Source organism: Nestor notabilis, unplaced genomic scaffold (assembly GCF_000696875.1).
Source record: "Nestor notabilis isolate BGI_N333 unplaced genomic scaffold, ASM69687v1 scaffold11396, whole genome shotgun sequence".
NCBI classification, from domain to species: Eukaryota; Metazoa; Chordata; class Aves; order Psittaciformes; family Psittacidae; genus Nestor; species Nestor notabilis.
This window is the reverse complement of record NW_009931504.1, coordinates 21342-36332: the sequence shown is the minus strand read 5'-3', so window position 1 is coordinate 36332 and position 14991 is coordinate 21342. Positions and strand designations below refer to the sequence as shown.

The following is a 14991-nucleotide window of genomic DNA, read 5'->3' as shown; positions in this document are numbered from 1 at the left end:
GCACTGGTTAACTGAAATGTTCAGGAAACATTTTTATTAGCAAACAGCCGAGACCTCTTTCAAACTAAAGCAGTATAAGCAAAGAAATGAGTTGTTACTGAAGATACTGAAAAAACCTAAACCACAAAACCCAACCCAGAAATTGGTCCATTTAACTTTCTTGCTGAAATGCATGTGCAGTTTTTTGGCATAGATTCTGTTCCTAATTTAGTACATGGAGCATGTTTCAGAAATAGGTCGGCTGTTAAACTCGGACATGGTCCATACTGAGAAGTAAGACTGAGAGAAAAGGAAGGTCATTGTGAATTCTCTTTTTCCTGATCCTTGGGTGTGTATTGTAGGAAAAAAGAATCACTGTGGTGCATGTGGCAGGAGATGTCACAAAAATCAAATGCTGCCTTTGTTCTATAAACACCTTCAGATTGATCTGAAGAAACCCTTTAAGGCTACTCCACAGCTGAGTGTTCCAATTCTTACATCACTTTTCTCTGGAAAAATACAATAAGCATAAATGATCACTTCTGTTTATGGTCTGTATCTTACATTCTTAGCTGTGTTTCTTAGGCCTTTCCTAGCATGTTGTTGTTTCCTATCTTTGTAAAACTAGATCTACCTAGAATCATTTTAACCTCGGAAAATGTGCTGGGGTTTGTTTGTTTGGTATTGTGTTGGTGGAAGAGGTGTGTGAATATAGTTGTGGGTTTAATGCTGGGTGCAGTCTAACAGCTTAAGAGAAGGTAGTAAAGTTGTTGAATTGTATTTTTATAGATGCTTTTGTTGAGAGAAGTTTAAGTTTCTTGTTTGTTCAATCTGCTTATTTATTGAGAAGTTATAAACAGTCTGTTTAACTGGGTTAAATTCCAAGTGCTATATGCAGAGAGGCACAATGAAAAATACTCCAAAGTGCATTCGCTGTGTTTTGTTTTCCAAATTTTTAGACAATTGCACATTGTTAATTTATCATTAATCTTTACATTTGGGCATGCAGTCTTTTGTAGGATAGGAAAAAGGGCTCTTAAATTCAGCTCTAAAAAAAGACGTTCGAATGTAGTAGTACACCACCAATATACTCCTTAAATGACCAGAGTTAGGACTGATAATTGTTTAATAAGTATTTTAAGAGAAATCAAGTCTTCTAGTTAGACCACTCGGTGAAACTGGGAAGACCTCAAACTGGTCAAAATGTGTGCTCCTGACTACTCGTAATTTGTTTATTTGCTGAAACTGTTCTTTGGCATCATAAAATAGTCTTCAAAATGGGACTTCTTATAGGGATAGTTGCAAGATCAGGGTGACCTTCAAGAAATTTGGAGGCAACACATAAACTGCCCTTGTTATAAAGAATTACATTTGCTTGTATTTCTTTCTCAATTTTCAAATTGCTTACTTGGGGATCTTTTTCTGGTCACATTGCTCTCTGTGAGAGCTATAAGATGAAGATGGTTACAGGTGATTTACTGAACCTTTTGATTTTTAAATTGGGTTGGATGATAGGCGCAAGTTATGCAGAAAAGCTGACATTCTGTAAAAAAGTGGCTTATATACTTGTGTTTTATTTTTCAGCTGTACTTTCAGGTTTCCCAGCACAAACATCAAGATAACATTCACTGCTCTGTCCAATGAAAAGAGAGAAAAACAGGAGGCCCCGGAGTCCCCAGTGAAGCCTGTGCAACCCCAGATCTCTCCCTTAACAATAAACATTCCAGACAACATGGCTCACCTGATCAGCCCTCTCCCTTCTCCCACAGGAACTATCAGGTATTTAAACCCTGCACATTGGATATGGGTACCAATATGAGGCAGCTTTCCAATTCATTTTAAGTATTTTGCTTTTGTGGTAAAAGGTTAGTTGAAGCTCAGCATTACCTGCCTTGGAGACAAGCACCATTCTGCTAAGTAATAAGTTACATGAACAGCCTTTACTATTCAGTTGTAATACATTAAATGTGTAACAGTTTCCTCAGGAGCCTGGCGTTCCTAGTACAGCAAAGGAGCATATCTTTTTCTTGCATTCCAAATGATTTAGATTGCTTTTTACTCTTGCATGCTTATGGCAAGACTTTGAGATAAGTCTAAATAATACCATTTTAAAACATTCTGATCAGTCACTGTCCCCTGAAGTTGATCATCACAAAAAAGTTGGGTTTTTTGGTTATGTCAGGGTTTGATCCCAGCTGGCAACTAAGTACCAGGTAGCTGTTTGCTCACTCCTTCCCCTGTCCAATGGGATGGAGAAGAGAACTGGATAAAGTAAAATATAGTAATACCACAACAGTTATAGTAATGATAGAGGGGAGAGAGAGGAAGGAATAAACCCACCCCCTGAAAAAACCACAAGTGATGCACAGTTATAATTGCTCAGCACCTGCTGACTCATGCCCAGCTTATCCCCAAGCAGCAATTGGCCCCTCTTGGGCAGCTCTGCCCAGTTTTTACACTGAGGGTGATGTTCTGTGGTGTGGAATATCCCTTTGGGTAGTTCGGGTTAGTTCCCCTGGCTGTGTCCCCCCCTCTGGATTCTTGTGCCCATCCTCACTGGCAGAGCATGATAGACTGAAAAGTCCTTGATCAGGGTGAGTGCTGCTGAGCAACAACTAAATCATTGGTGTGTTGTCAGCATTATTTTCATACTAAATCCAAACCACAGCACTGCACCAGCCACTAGGAAGAAAAACAACTGTTACAGCTGAAACCAGGCCAGGTTATCATTAGTATGGAAACCAGACTGATCTCTTACTCCAGAAGATTTGTGGTTTATTAAGTATTGCTGGAAGTAAACACACGTTTTACTTAAAATACAGTGTAAGATGTGGAGTTTAGTGCAGGGAAGTGTGCTGGGGAGGTTCATCTGAGTTTTTTACTTGCTGTGCTGCTTAATTTGGTAATTGTAGCCGTTGTCTGACTTGTTCTTTGGGACCAGACTCGATTAACCATAAGCAAGCTGTCCTCACAAACTGATAAAATCAGTTTAGATACAATTTTTAAAATTCATAGAAAGTTCAGGAGCAAAACTTTCATGTAAAGGCACTGAAAGTTGTATTTCAAAGTCACTTACATGCTGTTGAAAGCTTTTTTCTTCCCCCTTCACTTCCTGTATCTCCACTTGAGTGAAGGACTGTTAATGCTTGATTTTGAAAACTGTAGATCTTGTTAATGAAATTTGAATATAAGGATAATTGACTTCTTTCATGCCTGCCAAGAGCTTGATCTCAATATTGTAGTGTTTAATGAGATCTGTATAAATGGTGGAAGTAGAGAGAAAAGAGATCTGGACTCAACTGTATAACAGGTTTGCTTTCTTATTAAATTCAGGAAAAACACATCTTGTCCAAGGAATGACAGAACGGCTCACAGATATTTCAGATAATATCCATATACCACCACAGTCTTTGCCTCACTATGAATTTTGTACTTCTCTTCAGGGCTTTCATGCACCTGTTGAATATAGTTTATTACAAAGAAAACCCAACCCCAAAACAACCGTTCTGAGTCTATTTTGAGAGTATAGCTTGACAGTTTCTCTTCAGATCCCCCTGTTTTGTAGACGACCTGTAAACGTGCTTTGATTATACCATATGTGTTGCTTTGTCAATACATGCTAAAGGGAGCACAGTAGAGAGATGTTGTCGGTTGATATGTGGAAACAGAACAGCAGTGACCTATATTTCAAAAGTGAATTAGTGGCACATTTTGGCTTTAGTAAAGGATTCTTCCATGCAACGTTTAAAAAACCTAATCTCCCTTCTACAGTATATCATTAGTAACAAATTGTTGATGGATTTCTCCTGATGCGAAACTTGGAGAGTATCTTTTTTCTATATATTGTCCCATCTGTAGTGCCTGCCTTGTTTCTGTACATAAAAAGGGAGGTAGCAAAAAACTTGAGAGGCCAGGCAGAGAAACAAAACTCGACAGATATAAATATGTTAAAGCTTTATTGTGTACCTCTAAATAATGCTCTCTGGCTACATTTGTTATTTGATGTTTTGAACCATGTATTGGAGTTAGGTCAAAGATTGCCTTTGGCCATAAGGCTGGTTCTGGGGCCACAGCAGGCTTTGTCAGTCTGATTTTTAGTTAACTTCTTTTGGAGTTTCTGAGGACTGTGTTGAAATCAGTTACAATATGAACTGCTGGGAAGTACATGTCCTCATAGAGAACTGCCAAAGGTTTTTTTGGGGGGAAGAGGACAGACCTCGCCCACCGTCTCTTTCCTCTTGGCTAAAAGGAAATTTTGGAAGAAAACGGGCTTTGTGCAGCGGTGGTTCCTGTGACTGTACAAGGCAGGGGATAACTGTGAGAAAGATGTTACAGTGGAACGAGAGACAATTTATCTTTGTTTTTCTGTGACAGCAAAATGGGGAGTATCAAGAGACGCTGCTTTTGTTTGTTTGGCACTATCTTTCACTTTGTAGCAGTATATCTGCTCTGTTGGCCTAATACTGCATTAACTTAGATGAGTCAGTGCTGGTGCATCCCATTTATAGATAAGTTTATGATGTTTATACATATATATGTGTGTGTGTATGTGCACATACTTGTAAACACTTAATGTTGGGTTAGATTTAAATAAGAATCGAAACTTTTTTTCCAAATGCTTGCTATATTTTCTCAAATGTGCAAAAATACTTCACAGGAGAGATGATCTTTTCTGAGCAGACCGAATACAAGCATATGGCAGAAATTTCATGCAAGATGTGTTTCTTATTTCAAATGAATGTCTTAAAATTTGTGGTTGCTTATTTAGTTAGGGTGGACTTTTCTGTTGGCAAATCCCACCCAAATTACAGCACAACCTAATAAATCAGTTAATCTTTTTCCCTTTGAGGAGGAAAGCCTAAGCTTCATTTGACAGGTTTCTTCCTGCAGTGATTTTAATTCCCATGGATGAGTTAGAAAGGCTTGGAAGATGGGGTTTATAATGGAAATACTGACAGACCCTTAACTGAAGCCTAGGTGCTCTGGCAGTGGGCTTTTCCACAGTAAGAGCTTTTTGATTAGATATAATGTGGTGATATACTGTATAACAAAATAGTAGGATCTTCTTTTTATGCTCTACAGTGCTGCAAATTCCTGCCCATCTAGCCCCCGTGGTGCAGGCTCTTCAGGGTACAAAATGAGTCGTGTAATACCATCTGACCTACATTTAATGGCTGATAATTCACAGTCAGAGAATGACAAGGAAGCATCGGGTGGAGATAGCCCAAAGGTAAACATGGTTTGAAATCAATTCCATAAATTACATTGTGAGTGAATGGAAGACTTCAGAAATTTTGTTTGCTGAAGTAGATGCAGTGTGTCATAATTCAATATTACAGACTTTAAAAACAATTGGTAGATTTTTGTTATTAGAGATGAGATTTATTTATGTATCCATGTATTGATTTCCCTCTCTTCCCTTTGCGGGAGGGTCTGTATGTATTTTATCCACGAGTCTGTAGGCTGTTGAAAATTCTTTACTATTGTATGTGTCTCCAAATTTTAGTGTTATTTTTAATTGTTATCTTTTAATCAGAAGAGCAAAATTGTCTTAGTTTCTTTTCTGCCTTAAAATTTTGAACATTCAAAAGTGCTTTAAATCAAGTTAATTGTGTTTTTTAACTTTTGATTTGGGGGGGGGTGTATATTTTCAAAGTTCATTGATGCAGACTTTTCTTTTTTTGTACAGGATGACTCTAAGCCACCTTACTCCTATGCACAGTTAATAGTACAAGCAATTACAATGGCACCTGATAAGCAGCTTACACTAAATGGAATTTATACGCACATAACTAAAAACTACCCGTACTACAGGACAGCGGACAAGGGCTGGCAGGTAAATTTGCTTTCTGGAATTTCTGTGAGTAATACTGGCAGCTGTAAATGCTCATAAGCAGTCAGCTGGTAAGCCCAACAGCCCTTCATAAATAGTATCTGTCAAATGAGTGTGTTGTCTCTTTCCTGATTGTAAGTTCTCCAACCGCATAGCCAGTTTATACTATCTGGTATTTGAAATGCTGCTTTACTCATGGAATGGTATCTGTAAACCTCTAGGAGGGATGAATAAAGACTTTTGGGGAAGGAAAGTAAAATTGGCAGTGGGGATTTGAAACTTTGTATGCTATCTAGGAATGTAGCTATGTTCTGTAACTTAAAATTGTGTAAACATCCGGATTATTATCTTGAGATAAAATTAAGATACTAAATGTTACAAGTTCAGTTTTCTTTGAAAGCCACGATCTTGACCATGCACTACAGTGAAGGAACAAGCATGTATTATCTGTTCTCATCTTGCACTGTTATGTGCCCTATTTTATTTGTGCAAGGCAGGCTGTTTGTGAACTTAATCTGTACGGAGTTAAACCAAACCCTTCCATCCTGCAGAATTAATTTCTGCTTTCTTTTCGTTTTTCAAAGAGACCAACCTCAGCATTTGCCAGGATGACTAACGGAGTATGAATCAGTCTGGCACAGACTTCCCAGATACACATAAGGGTTTGGTGCCTTTGCTGCCGTTTTTAGTTTCAGCAAAGGCCAGAAGAGCACAAGTAGCAGGACTGGCCTGTTTGCCCATGTAACATTCAGACTGCACTGTCAGTCATGGGGTATCAGTTTCACTGTGTTGCTGCTTAGTACAGTCATGATCTGCAACAGAGAGGCATGCTCTGAAGTTATTTTCAGGGAAGTAAAATTTGGAGAGACTGGGGGAGGGGAAAAGTGCTGCACTAGTAGAAGACTGAAGAATACATGCCTGCTGAGGAGAGGAATAGGTTTTTAATCTGTTAATCAGATATATATTTGTCATAGGGCCTAGGTGAAAGTTGAATTGCTCTTAGAGGAATTCCAAGGTTAGTAGGGAATGAAAATGTTCCCAACTTTTTGCTAATGGTTTGTCTAGTAAAAGGGCTTAGCTGTTGTTGTGGCTACGAAGTGTCTTCTGTTTCCCTTTCACACATAAACCATGCAGAATCCTGGCTGCAGTCATACTAACAGATTTGTTTTAGCAAGAGGATTCTGTTTATAAAATGTTGGTGTGCTTTTTGCTTCCTGTTCTGAAATACCTGGAGTATCTGTGTGCGTAGTGCTCCTTGATGTAAGCATCCAAACCAAACATGCGCATACGTTGCAATGCATGGTTAAAGAGTTCTGCCTTAGAACAGTGTATGTGTTTAGATGTATCATACTTTATAAACCCAAGGTGATAGACACAGCAGACGTGGTATGTTCTAAGATAATAAATTAGCACCTATTTGTAAAAGCAGTTGGAAAAACTGAAAATCAGATGCTGCTCAGTGACTTGCCATACAGAGCACTGCTCTAACACCCACAGGTGTACCTCATGCAGGAGTAGCTTTGCTACCTTTTGTCCATCAGGTGTTAGATTACAGTGGGTTATAGATGTTTTAAATAATATCTGAGGGTATATATGTGCGTATTTTTCAAAACATATTGTACATACCTGTGTACAGTATCCAAGTCCTATACTTTAATAAATAGTACTGAGGTATGTATAGCCTTTAATATATAGAGGTCTCATTTTGTTGGGCACTTGAAGGCTCCTCTTTGTGAACTTATTTTAGCAGGTACTTTTGGATCTGCTCTTCCATTCTAGCATATGGAGAAGTAAATACAATTTATAAACATGTTCTTGGCATCTTTCTAGTTCTCTTTCAGTTTTTGGCAGGGTGAACCATGTATGGTTTCATCAGTTTGCATTTAAGAAACCATACATGGTTATCATTGCTTTAAGTTTTCCAAACTTGCCATCAGGGTCATGAACTCAGACATTTGAGCAAGATTTGCATTTGATTTTGCAAATTTTTAAGAGCTTTGTTAACTTAAAGCTGCTTCTGTGTGTTCCTCCTGTTTCCCCACAAGTGTTTCAGTATGTATGCTTGTTGTTACTTTCTTTTTGTTCAGTAATAACGTTTAGAGAGATTTTGGGGTTTACGTATCTTAAAAGGGAATTTATGTGTGCAAAGCCAAGCGTAGATACAGGCACTTCAGGGTGTCAGAAGTTCTCTACATGTCTCTGATCGAAGAGTTGTGTGTGCTACAGCAAAGTGAGGATGAAGTAATGTGCAAACTAGAGTGCAGTGATGAAGATCTCGATAAGAGCTGTTCTAGGACCTCCTGCCACTTGTTGTTTTTCTAGACACACTAAATCCTTGGCTCCTCTGGTGAGGCAGACTGGACTGTGGGTGAACACCCAACAATCTAGCTGCATTTGGAACTTGTTTAACCTTTTCTTTCTGTGTTGTGGAACAGTAAGATTATCACGTAAGATCAGAATCAGTGTATGCTGTATTTTACTGGCCCTCCTTAGAAGGAACTGACATTGACACCTGGGGAAGGGTGGTGTATGAAGACTGATATCTTTTTTTTTTCATGCTGCATTATGCACAAGTATTTGTAGTGTTCTAACAGCTCATTGCAATCACTGTGTTTCTCATCAGAGAATTAAATGGGATTCCTGTTATTGCCTCATTAGCATACTGGGGTTTTAATTCTTGGGAAAGGTTTGAAAAATGCAAGAGTCCTTTCAGGTTTATGGCACTGCCTTTGTAGTGCTCTGAGTTCTGTTGAATTAAGAGCTGAACCCCAGTCTCCTGTAGTACGAACTGCTGCAGTAGGCCACATTCTGACTTGGAAAAGTTATATGAATTCTACATATTTTTTTATGTTCCATAGAATTCAATACGTCACAATCTCTCTCTGAATCGTTATTTCATCAAAGTACCACGTTCCCAGGAAGAACCAGGCAAAGGCTCATTCTGGAGGATAGACCCTGCCTCTGAAAGCAAATTAATAGAGCAGGCTTTTAGGAAAAGGCGGCCTAGGGGAGTACCTTGCTTTAGAACCCCTCTGGGACCACTCTCTTCTAGGTAAGGAAAAACAGATGAACAAAAAGACTATGGCTGTTGTTTAATCTTCAGGCTGATACAGACTTGATAGTTTTGGATACAGTCACAAGTTTAGTAATTTAATTTCAACCAGACTCAGTATCTGAATTCTGTATGATTGACTAGGAGGCTGCCCCATACACTAGGCTTGTTTTTATTTCTTGTTTTTAGTCTTAAAGAAGTGACTCAGTTTGCATAACTGTCAGATTGTTAATGTAAGCAAGCCTTGCTGTACCTCTGGTTTTCGACAGAATTCTGGTTCTAATTTCTAACTGCCACCTACTGCATTTTAAAACTGCAAAGAAAATTACCCAATACTGGCTACTATTTTATTGAACTTAGAGATGACAATTATGTATTTAGTTTGATAATATTCGAGCAGAATCATGATGGGGAAATAGGTGGGTTTAAATTATTCCCTCTGTAAAGTTACAGCCTTTCTGCTAGTGCAGATCTTGTATTACTTGCCCTTATACTGAGATTTGCTTATCGTTCTTCTCCATCAGAAGAAACGTTCATGTTTCACAGACTGTTGAGTCTTCCTAAGAAGGCATCCAGCCACTTCTTCTCCGTTAACTGTACCTGAAGTTTGCTTTTAAATTCTGTCCCTGTTTAACAGAAGCTTTATAAATGCTCATCAGAACTGCTTTGGGTTCTAACTGTACTTGCCAGAAGGCAGAGGTGCCCTCCTGTGGGCAGTGTGTGTTATGGTCTCTTTAGAGGAAGGTCACTGTCTGTCACAGTTCAGAAGTTAAAACACATCAGCTGCTGCTTTCATTTTTAAATACAGAAGTGCCCCAGCTTCTCCTAATCACTCTGGAGTGTTGTCTGCACACTCCAGTGGAGTCCAGACCCCCGAGAGTCTGTCCAGGGAAGGATCTCCAGTCCCGATGGAACCTGAGCCTAGTGCTATCCAGCCAAAACTAGCGGTAATACAAGAAGCGCGATTTGCACAGAGCGCCCCAGGTGAGGAATCCTCAAATAAGCATTTGGGCATTGGAGGTGGGAGAGGGCTAATACATAAGTATTACCAAGGCTTCACATGTACACCAAAAAAAGGTAGATAATAAACCTCTTCACATTTAGAGCAAATCCTCAATAAACATATAGGCGTGCCAGGGAAATTCTGTTTGCATACATACAACTGTTACCTGTGTGCTGTTCCAGCACCCTTGACCACTTTGTTACTAAACAGAGATTGTGCTTCTGTCCTGTGCAGGACTGTACTGTCTTGTAACAGTCGTCACTTCCTTTCAAAACATATTCTTTCTGGTTTAGGAAAAAAACCAAGCTCAAAAACTTTGTTACATGGGTTAAGAAATAAGCAAATGTCTTGCATGAATATGTGGTTATGTCACCCTTTCAAAGGTGGGGATAAAAAGAGTTTGAAAGGATAAAGAAAGGACAAACTTGCATGATAAGAAAATTCCCATTAAAAATCCCCAAAACAAATGACTCAGTGTAAGGCATGATGGCATAAGGATGTATTTGTTTAATTAGTATATACTATTATATATACTTAGTATATACTCTCGCCATCCATCCATTTTCTTGGTGATATTCTGGTACTACAGAAGTGTCAGTGACCATTCTGTGGTGAAGGCAAACATGGTCCTAAGCAGAGACACCAGCCTTTCCCCAGCCTAGGTAGCTGAGCGTCTTACCAGTGCAGACATGCTCCGCACAACATCTGAAGCACCACCTGTCTGTTCCCACCTAGGGAAGGCAGTTTTACTAAGTGAGTATTAAGCATAGCTTTGGTAGTACAGCTGTATTTGGGGAGAGGTGGCAACTTTTGCTCAAACGGGGTCTTGCTGAGTGAATTCAGCACTTGAATGTGTGGCTTGGAATAGCCAGGTGTCATTGTCCAGTTACATCTTTTGGATCATTCGGCCTTCAGTGAAGGGGGTTGTTAATTCTCTGAGGCTTTAGTGTTAAGTTTAAAAGAATGACTGGCTTAAAAGCAATGATTAAAATTGGCAGCCTAATTTTTCTCTTTTTCTTGGTAGGATCACCTCTTTCTAGCCAACCAGTTTTAATTACTGTACAACGGCAGCTACCACAAACTATTAAACCCGTCACCTACACTGTTGCAACTCCTGTGACAACATCAACATCCCAGCAGCCTGTAGTTCAGACAGTTCATGTTGTTCACCAGATACCAGCTGTGTCTGTCACAAATGTGACTGGATTAGCACCAGCAAACACTTACACTGTAGCTGGACAGGCAGTAGTCACGCAAGCTGCGATGGTAACCCAGCCCAAGGTAGAACCTCAAGAGAATGGAGACCACAAGGAAGTAAAAGGTGAGAAGCTGTGGAGTTAGTTGTTCTGCTGGCTGTTTATACTGAAGGATGATTATTTGAAACTTCCTTCCAGATGAACACTTGAAGCATTTAGCTAAAACTGATGATATTGCATTGTAATTTCTCGTATATGTTGGAGCTTGTAATAAAATGATACACTTTTTCACTAAAGATTGATTGAGTAAAACCAAATGGTTCTTTAACTCTTTCTTGTTTTTAACAGTGGTTTATCTTGTGTTTTTGTTTTTCAGTTAAAGTGGAGCCTATACCTGCTATTACTCATGCCACAATAGGAGCTGCTAGTCGTATCATTCAGACATCTCAGACCACCCCCTTACAGACAGTTACTATAGTGCAACAGGCACCTCTAGGTCAACACCAGCTACCCATAAAAACTGTAACACAGAACGGAACGCACATAGTACCCATCACCACTGCGATACAAGGACAGGGCAATGCTGGTATGTATGCTGTGGGGACGCTCTGTTGCTTTGTCTCTGTTAAAAACTTCACATGACCAGTGCTGAATTGTTTAGTTCTGTTCTCACATCTTAAGTTCTAAAAATAATATAGATTGCAGCCTTGTAAGGGATTGTTCCGTCCCTGTCGGTAAGAACTAGTGTTTCTCTTCATTGATGATTACTTGAACAGTTACTTATTCTCTTTGTGGTCGTTAAGGGGATCTACTTAGTGGTGACAACCTGTTCTCCCTCCTCATTAAACCCAGGATATAAACAAGTTTTAAAAGAAGTTCCAGTAAAACAGTGCCATTAAAATGGTAACTGCTCCCAGATGATTGTCAAGAACCAGCCAACAGAACCAAACCAGATAGAACTTACGCGTTGGTTGGCTTTTTGAACTCTGTTTTTATTGAACCTGCACTAAAAATGATAAAAAGTTCTGTAGGATTTAGCGATTCCTCTTGTTGGAATTCACCCTTCCCCTCCCAGGCTCCAGGGTCTGAGTGGGTAGCAGTACCTCTTCATAATTTTCATGCAGTCACACTTGTGCACAGGACTTTCAGTTTTGGTTTACTTTGCAGAGCGTGCAGCTTGTTCTAACAGTTTCCTTTTGCAATGTTATCTGGTAGTAAAGGAGCTTTTTTGTCATATATTTACAGAAATAGTGTTAGGCTATCCTGTATCAACTTACTACCTGCATTTCTGCTCTGAAGTCTTTCTAATGGCGTGTATAATCTGCTTTATTTCCTTTTTATTCTTCTTCCATTGCTGACATTTATAGGTCAGTGTTCTGTCTGCTTCCACTTCATTTCCAGCTTAAGTAAAGCAAAAGGAATCGCTGGCAGACTTCACAGGCTCTTTTTTTGTCAGAGGGGATGTATGACTTGAGCCAGTAGTCATGTGAAATAGATTGAAAAGTTATTTTTAAAAGTAGGAAATAATGCTTTTTGTCTTTTTCCTGGACTCTGAAATCTCAGCTGATTTCAGCGTGTTTTCCTTGGTAGGGAAGCCCAGTGCCTGCTAGGCCTGTCTAAGAAATGTGGCCATCCATAGGAGCAGAATTGTGGTGCTTTTCTGTAGTAAGAAGGTGCTTTTAGATCTTGCTCTCAGCAAAACAGTTTGGCAGTGCTTTTTACTACCTGTCAGTCTAACTGAAAGCTGTGAAGTTCAAAATAAATTCAGTTTTCTTACTGCAGAAGAAAATGATGTAACTAGATATTCTTTGTTTCATCTTTCAGTGTAGATTTCAAACATCATTGTTCTTTTGTGCATCTCATACTTTCACGTATGGGTTATGGCTGCAGCCAGCAAGTCTTTTCCTACTAAACAGACCCTGGAGTGAATAATGCATTTATTAATGCATGTTTGAAGATGAGGGTTTAACTTTCTGTTTATATTTAAGCAATAATAAATTTGAAGTGAGGCATTTTATTCAGAAGCAACTATCTCTAAGGCACCTATTCCAAAACTGTACAAGGAGTAGCTTTTCTCATAGAAGCTGAATGACTATTGAGATACAAGAACCAATTATTTTACAGTTGGAGTGAAGCTTTTTGCATCAGGTAAATATTTTCTCAATTATTTATTCTACTGGTAAACACTAAGTACAAACCAGTTTGGTTACATGCAGAGGTGATATTCCAGATGCTCACTAGGATAGCTTACTCAGAAGAAATACAACAAGTTTAGAAATAAGAATTCCTTATGGACTTCATGTTTTAGCTGGGAATGCTGTAATAAAGGCAGGAGAGCTGAGGAAAGGGAGTGTGGGTGTAGAAAGGAGGTCGCTTGATAATGGTTAGATAATTTTTCATGAAATGCAGTGAACAAGTAAATGTATCATTAGTATTTTGCATTATTTACAGAGGCATCTGAGTAGTTGATTTAAGAAAACCAGGGTTGATACTGAGGAGCAGACTGCTAACAAGTAGGGGGAGGGAACCTTTGGCTGTCTTGGAAGGTTTAAAGGACTGTTCTCGCCCATTAATAGTGACTTACACTATCTCACCATGGAATGAGAAAGATGAAAATCTTGTACAGGGTGTTTGAAATGTGTACACCTGTTGATCTAATTCAGCTGTGCTTTTGAATCTAATCAAACGGGTCACTTCTTAACACTAGTACTTTCTGAAGTGCTGCCATTTCCTTACACTGTGGATCAGGGCCTCATTGTCTGTCAAAGAGGAATCACTGCTTGAGTCTCATCTCTGGGCAGTGTGACTCGCATAGCTTGTGTTAAACAAGTCATGGCCACAGATGGCTGTGTCACAGTGGTGCACTCCTTCCAGGCCAGGTAATGAGTTCTGCAGTGATCCACAGACTCGGCCAGAACCTGTGGAAGGGGGATCTTGACTTCCCTTCCCAGTTCTGTCACAAATTACAGTGTAGGTTCGCTTTCAGCCATTTAACCCATCTGTGTCTTCAGCTGCCCACAGACAAAACAGAGATACATTCCCATTCTCCCACCTTTGTCCAAATCCGTGTGAATGTTGAGTGATTTGGCCAAATGTCCTTCAGGTTTGTACAAAGATTAAATAGGACCTGAATCTCAATTGGGATTGCTAATACCCCGCGTGGCACCAATAAAGGAATTCATGGTTGTACTGAAAATACAGGTTTGCTTTCTGCAGCGTCTGTTTGACAGGGATTAGTGTGAAGTTCTTCGTTGTGTTTTCACAGCTGCTGCGAGTCCTTTGCATATGTTGGCGACCCATGCATCTGCCTCGGCCTCCCTTCCAACCAAGCGCCAGAACGGAGACCAGTCAGAACAGCAGGAACTCAAACGTATCAAAACAGAAGATGGAGAGAGCATAGTCATAGCTGTTAACGTGGACACCCCACCTGTGGCAGTGAGTGATAAAGGCAGCCAGAACTAGAAACTTAGGGGAGTTTTCTTTTTTTTTCTTCTTTTTTTTTCTTTTTTTTTGTTTATTTTCTTTTTTTTTCCTTTTTTTTTTTTTTAAAGAAAAAAAAAAATAAACTCCATGGTGCCAAAAGGAGACACTTAAATATAACACCTAAAATGTTGGAACATGTTCTCACGCAGTGGGGAAAGGGGCCCTGTGATCAGACTTCAACTTTCAGCACTGAAAAAAAACCCAACACAGGTGGCCTTAAAACTTGGTAATTTAAAGTCAAACTGCAAACCATCTTGTTCCAGAGGCTGTGACCCCTGCTCCTCCCTGCCCCTACCGAACTGTGCACACTGAGAAATACAGTGTTGGGGAGGGCTGCAGCTTTAAAAAATCTTTATCAGATTATTTTAAGGACTGAGTATCTCAGTGTAACGGCAGCATGATAAGCGCTTAGTGTGAACTGGTTTCAAACGATTGTATATTCCTC

The 14991-nt window shown here is 39.5% G+C and overlaps 1 protein-coding gene across 1 annotated transcript; it reads left to right on the top strand.

The window, feature by feature from the left end:
- The first annotated feature begins 256 nt into the window (after positions 1-256).
- Positions 257-14562, top strand: FOXK2 (forkhead box K2). Its single transcript, XM_010015937.1, has 9 exons — positions 257-273; positions 1564-1758; positions 5062-5209; positions 5669-5815; positions 8671-8864; positions 9673-9848; positions 10892-11188; positions 11440-11649; positions 14329-14562. The coding sequence occupies exons 1-9, from the start codon at positions 257-259 to the stop codon at positions 14523-14525; spliced, it is 1581 nt and encodes a 526-aa protein (XP_010014239.1). The 3' UTR covers positions 14526-14562.
- The last annotated feature ends 429 nt before the right edge of the window (positions 14563-14991 follow it).

Coding starts and splice junctions, on each gene's coding strand:
- FOXK2 (XM_010015937.1), top strand. Junction 11,189..11,439: donor AGACCACAAGGAAGTAAAAG/GTGAGAAGCTGT, acceptor TTTGTTTTTCAG/TTAAAGTGGAGCCTATACCT. Junction 11,650..14,328: donor ACAAGGACAGGGCAATGCTG/GTATGTATGCTG, acceptor GTGTTTTCACAG/CTGCTGCGAGTCCTTTGCAT.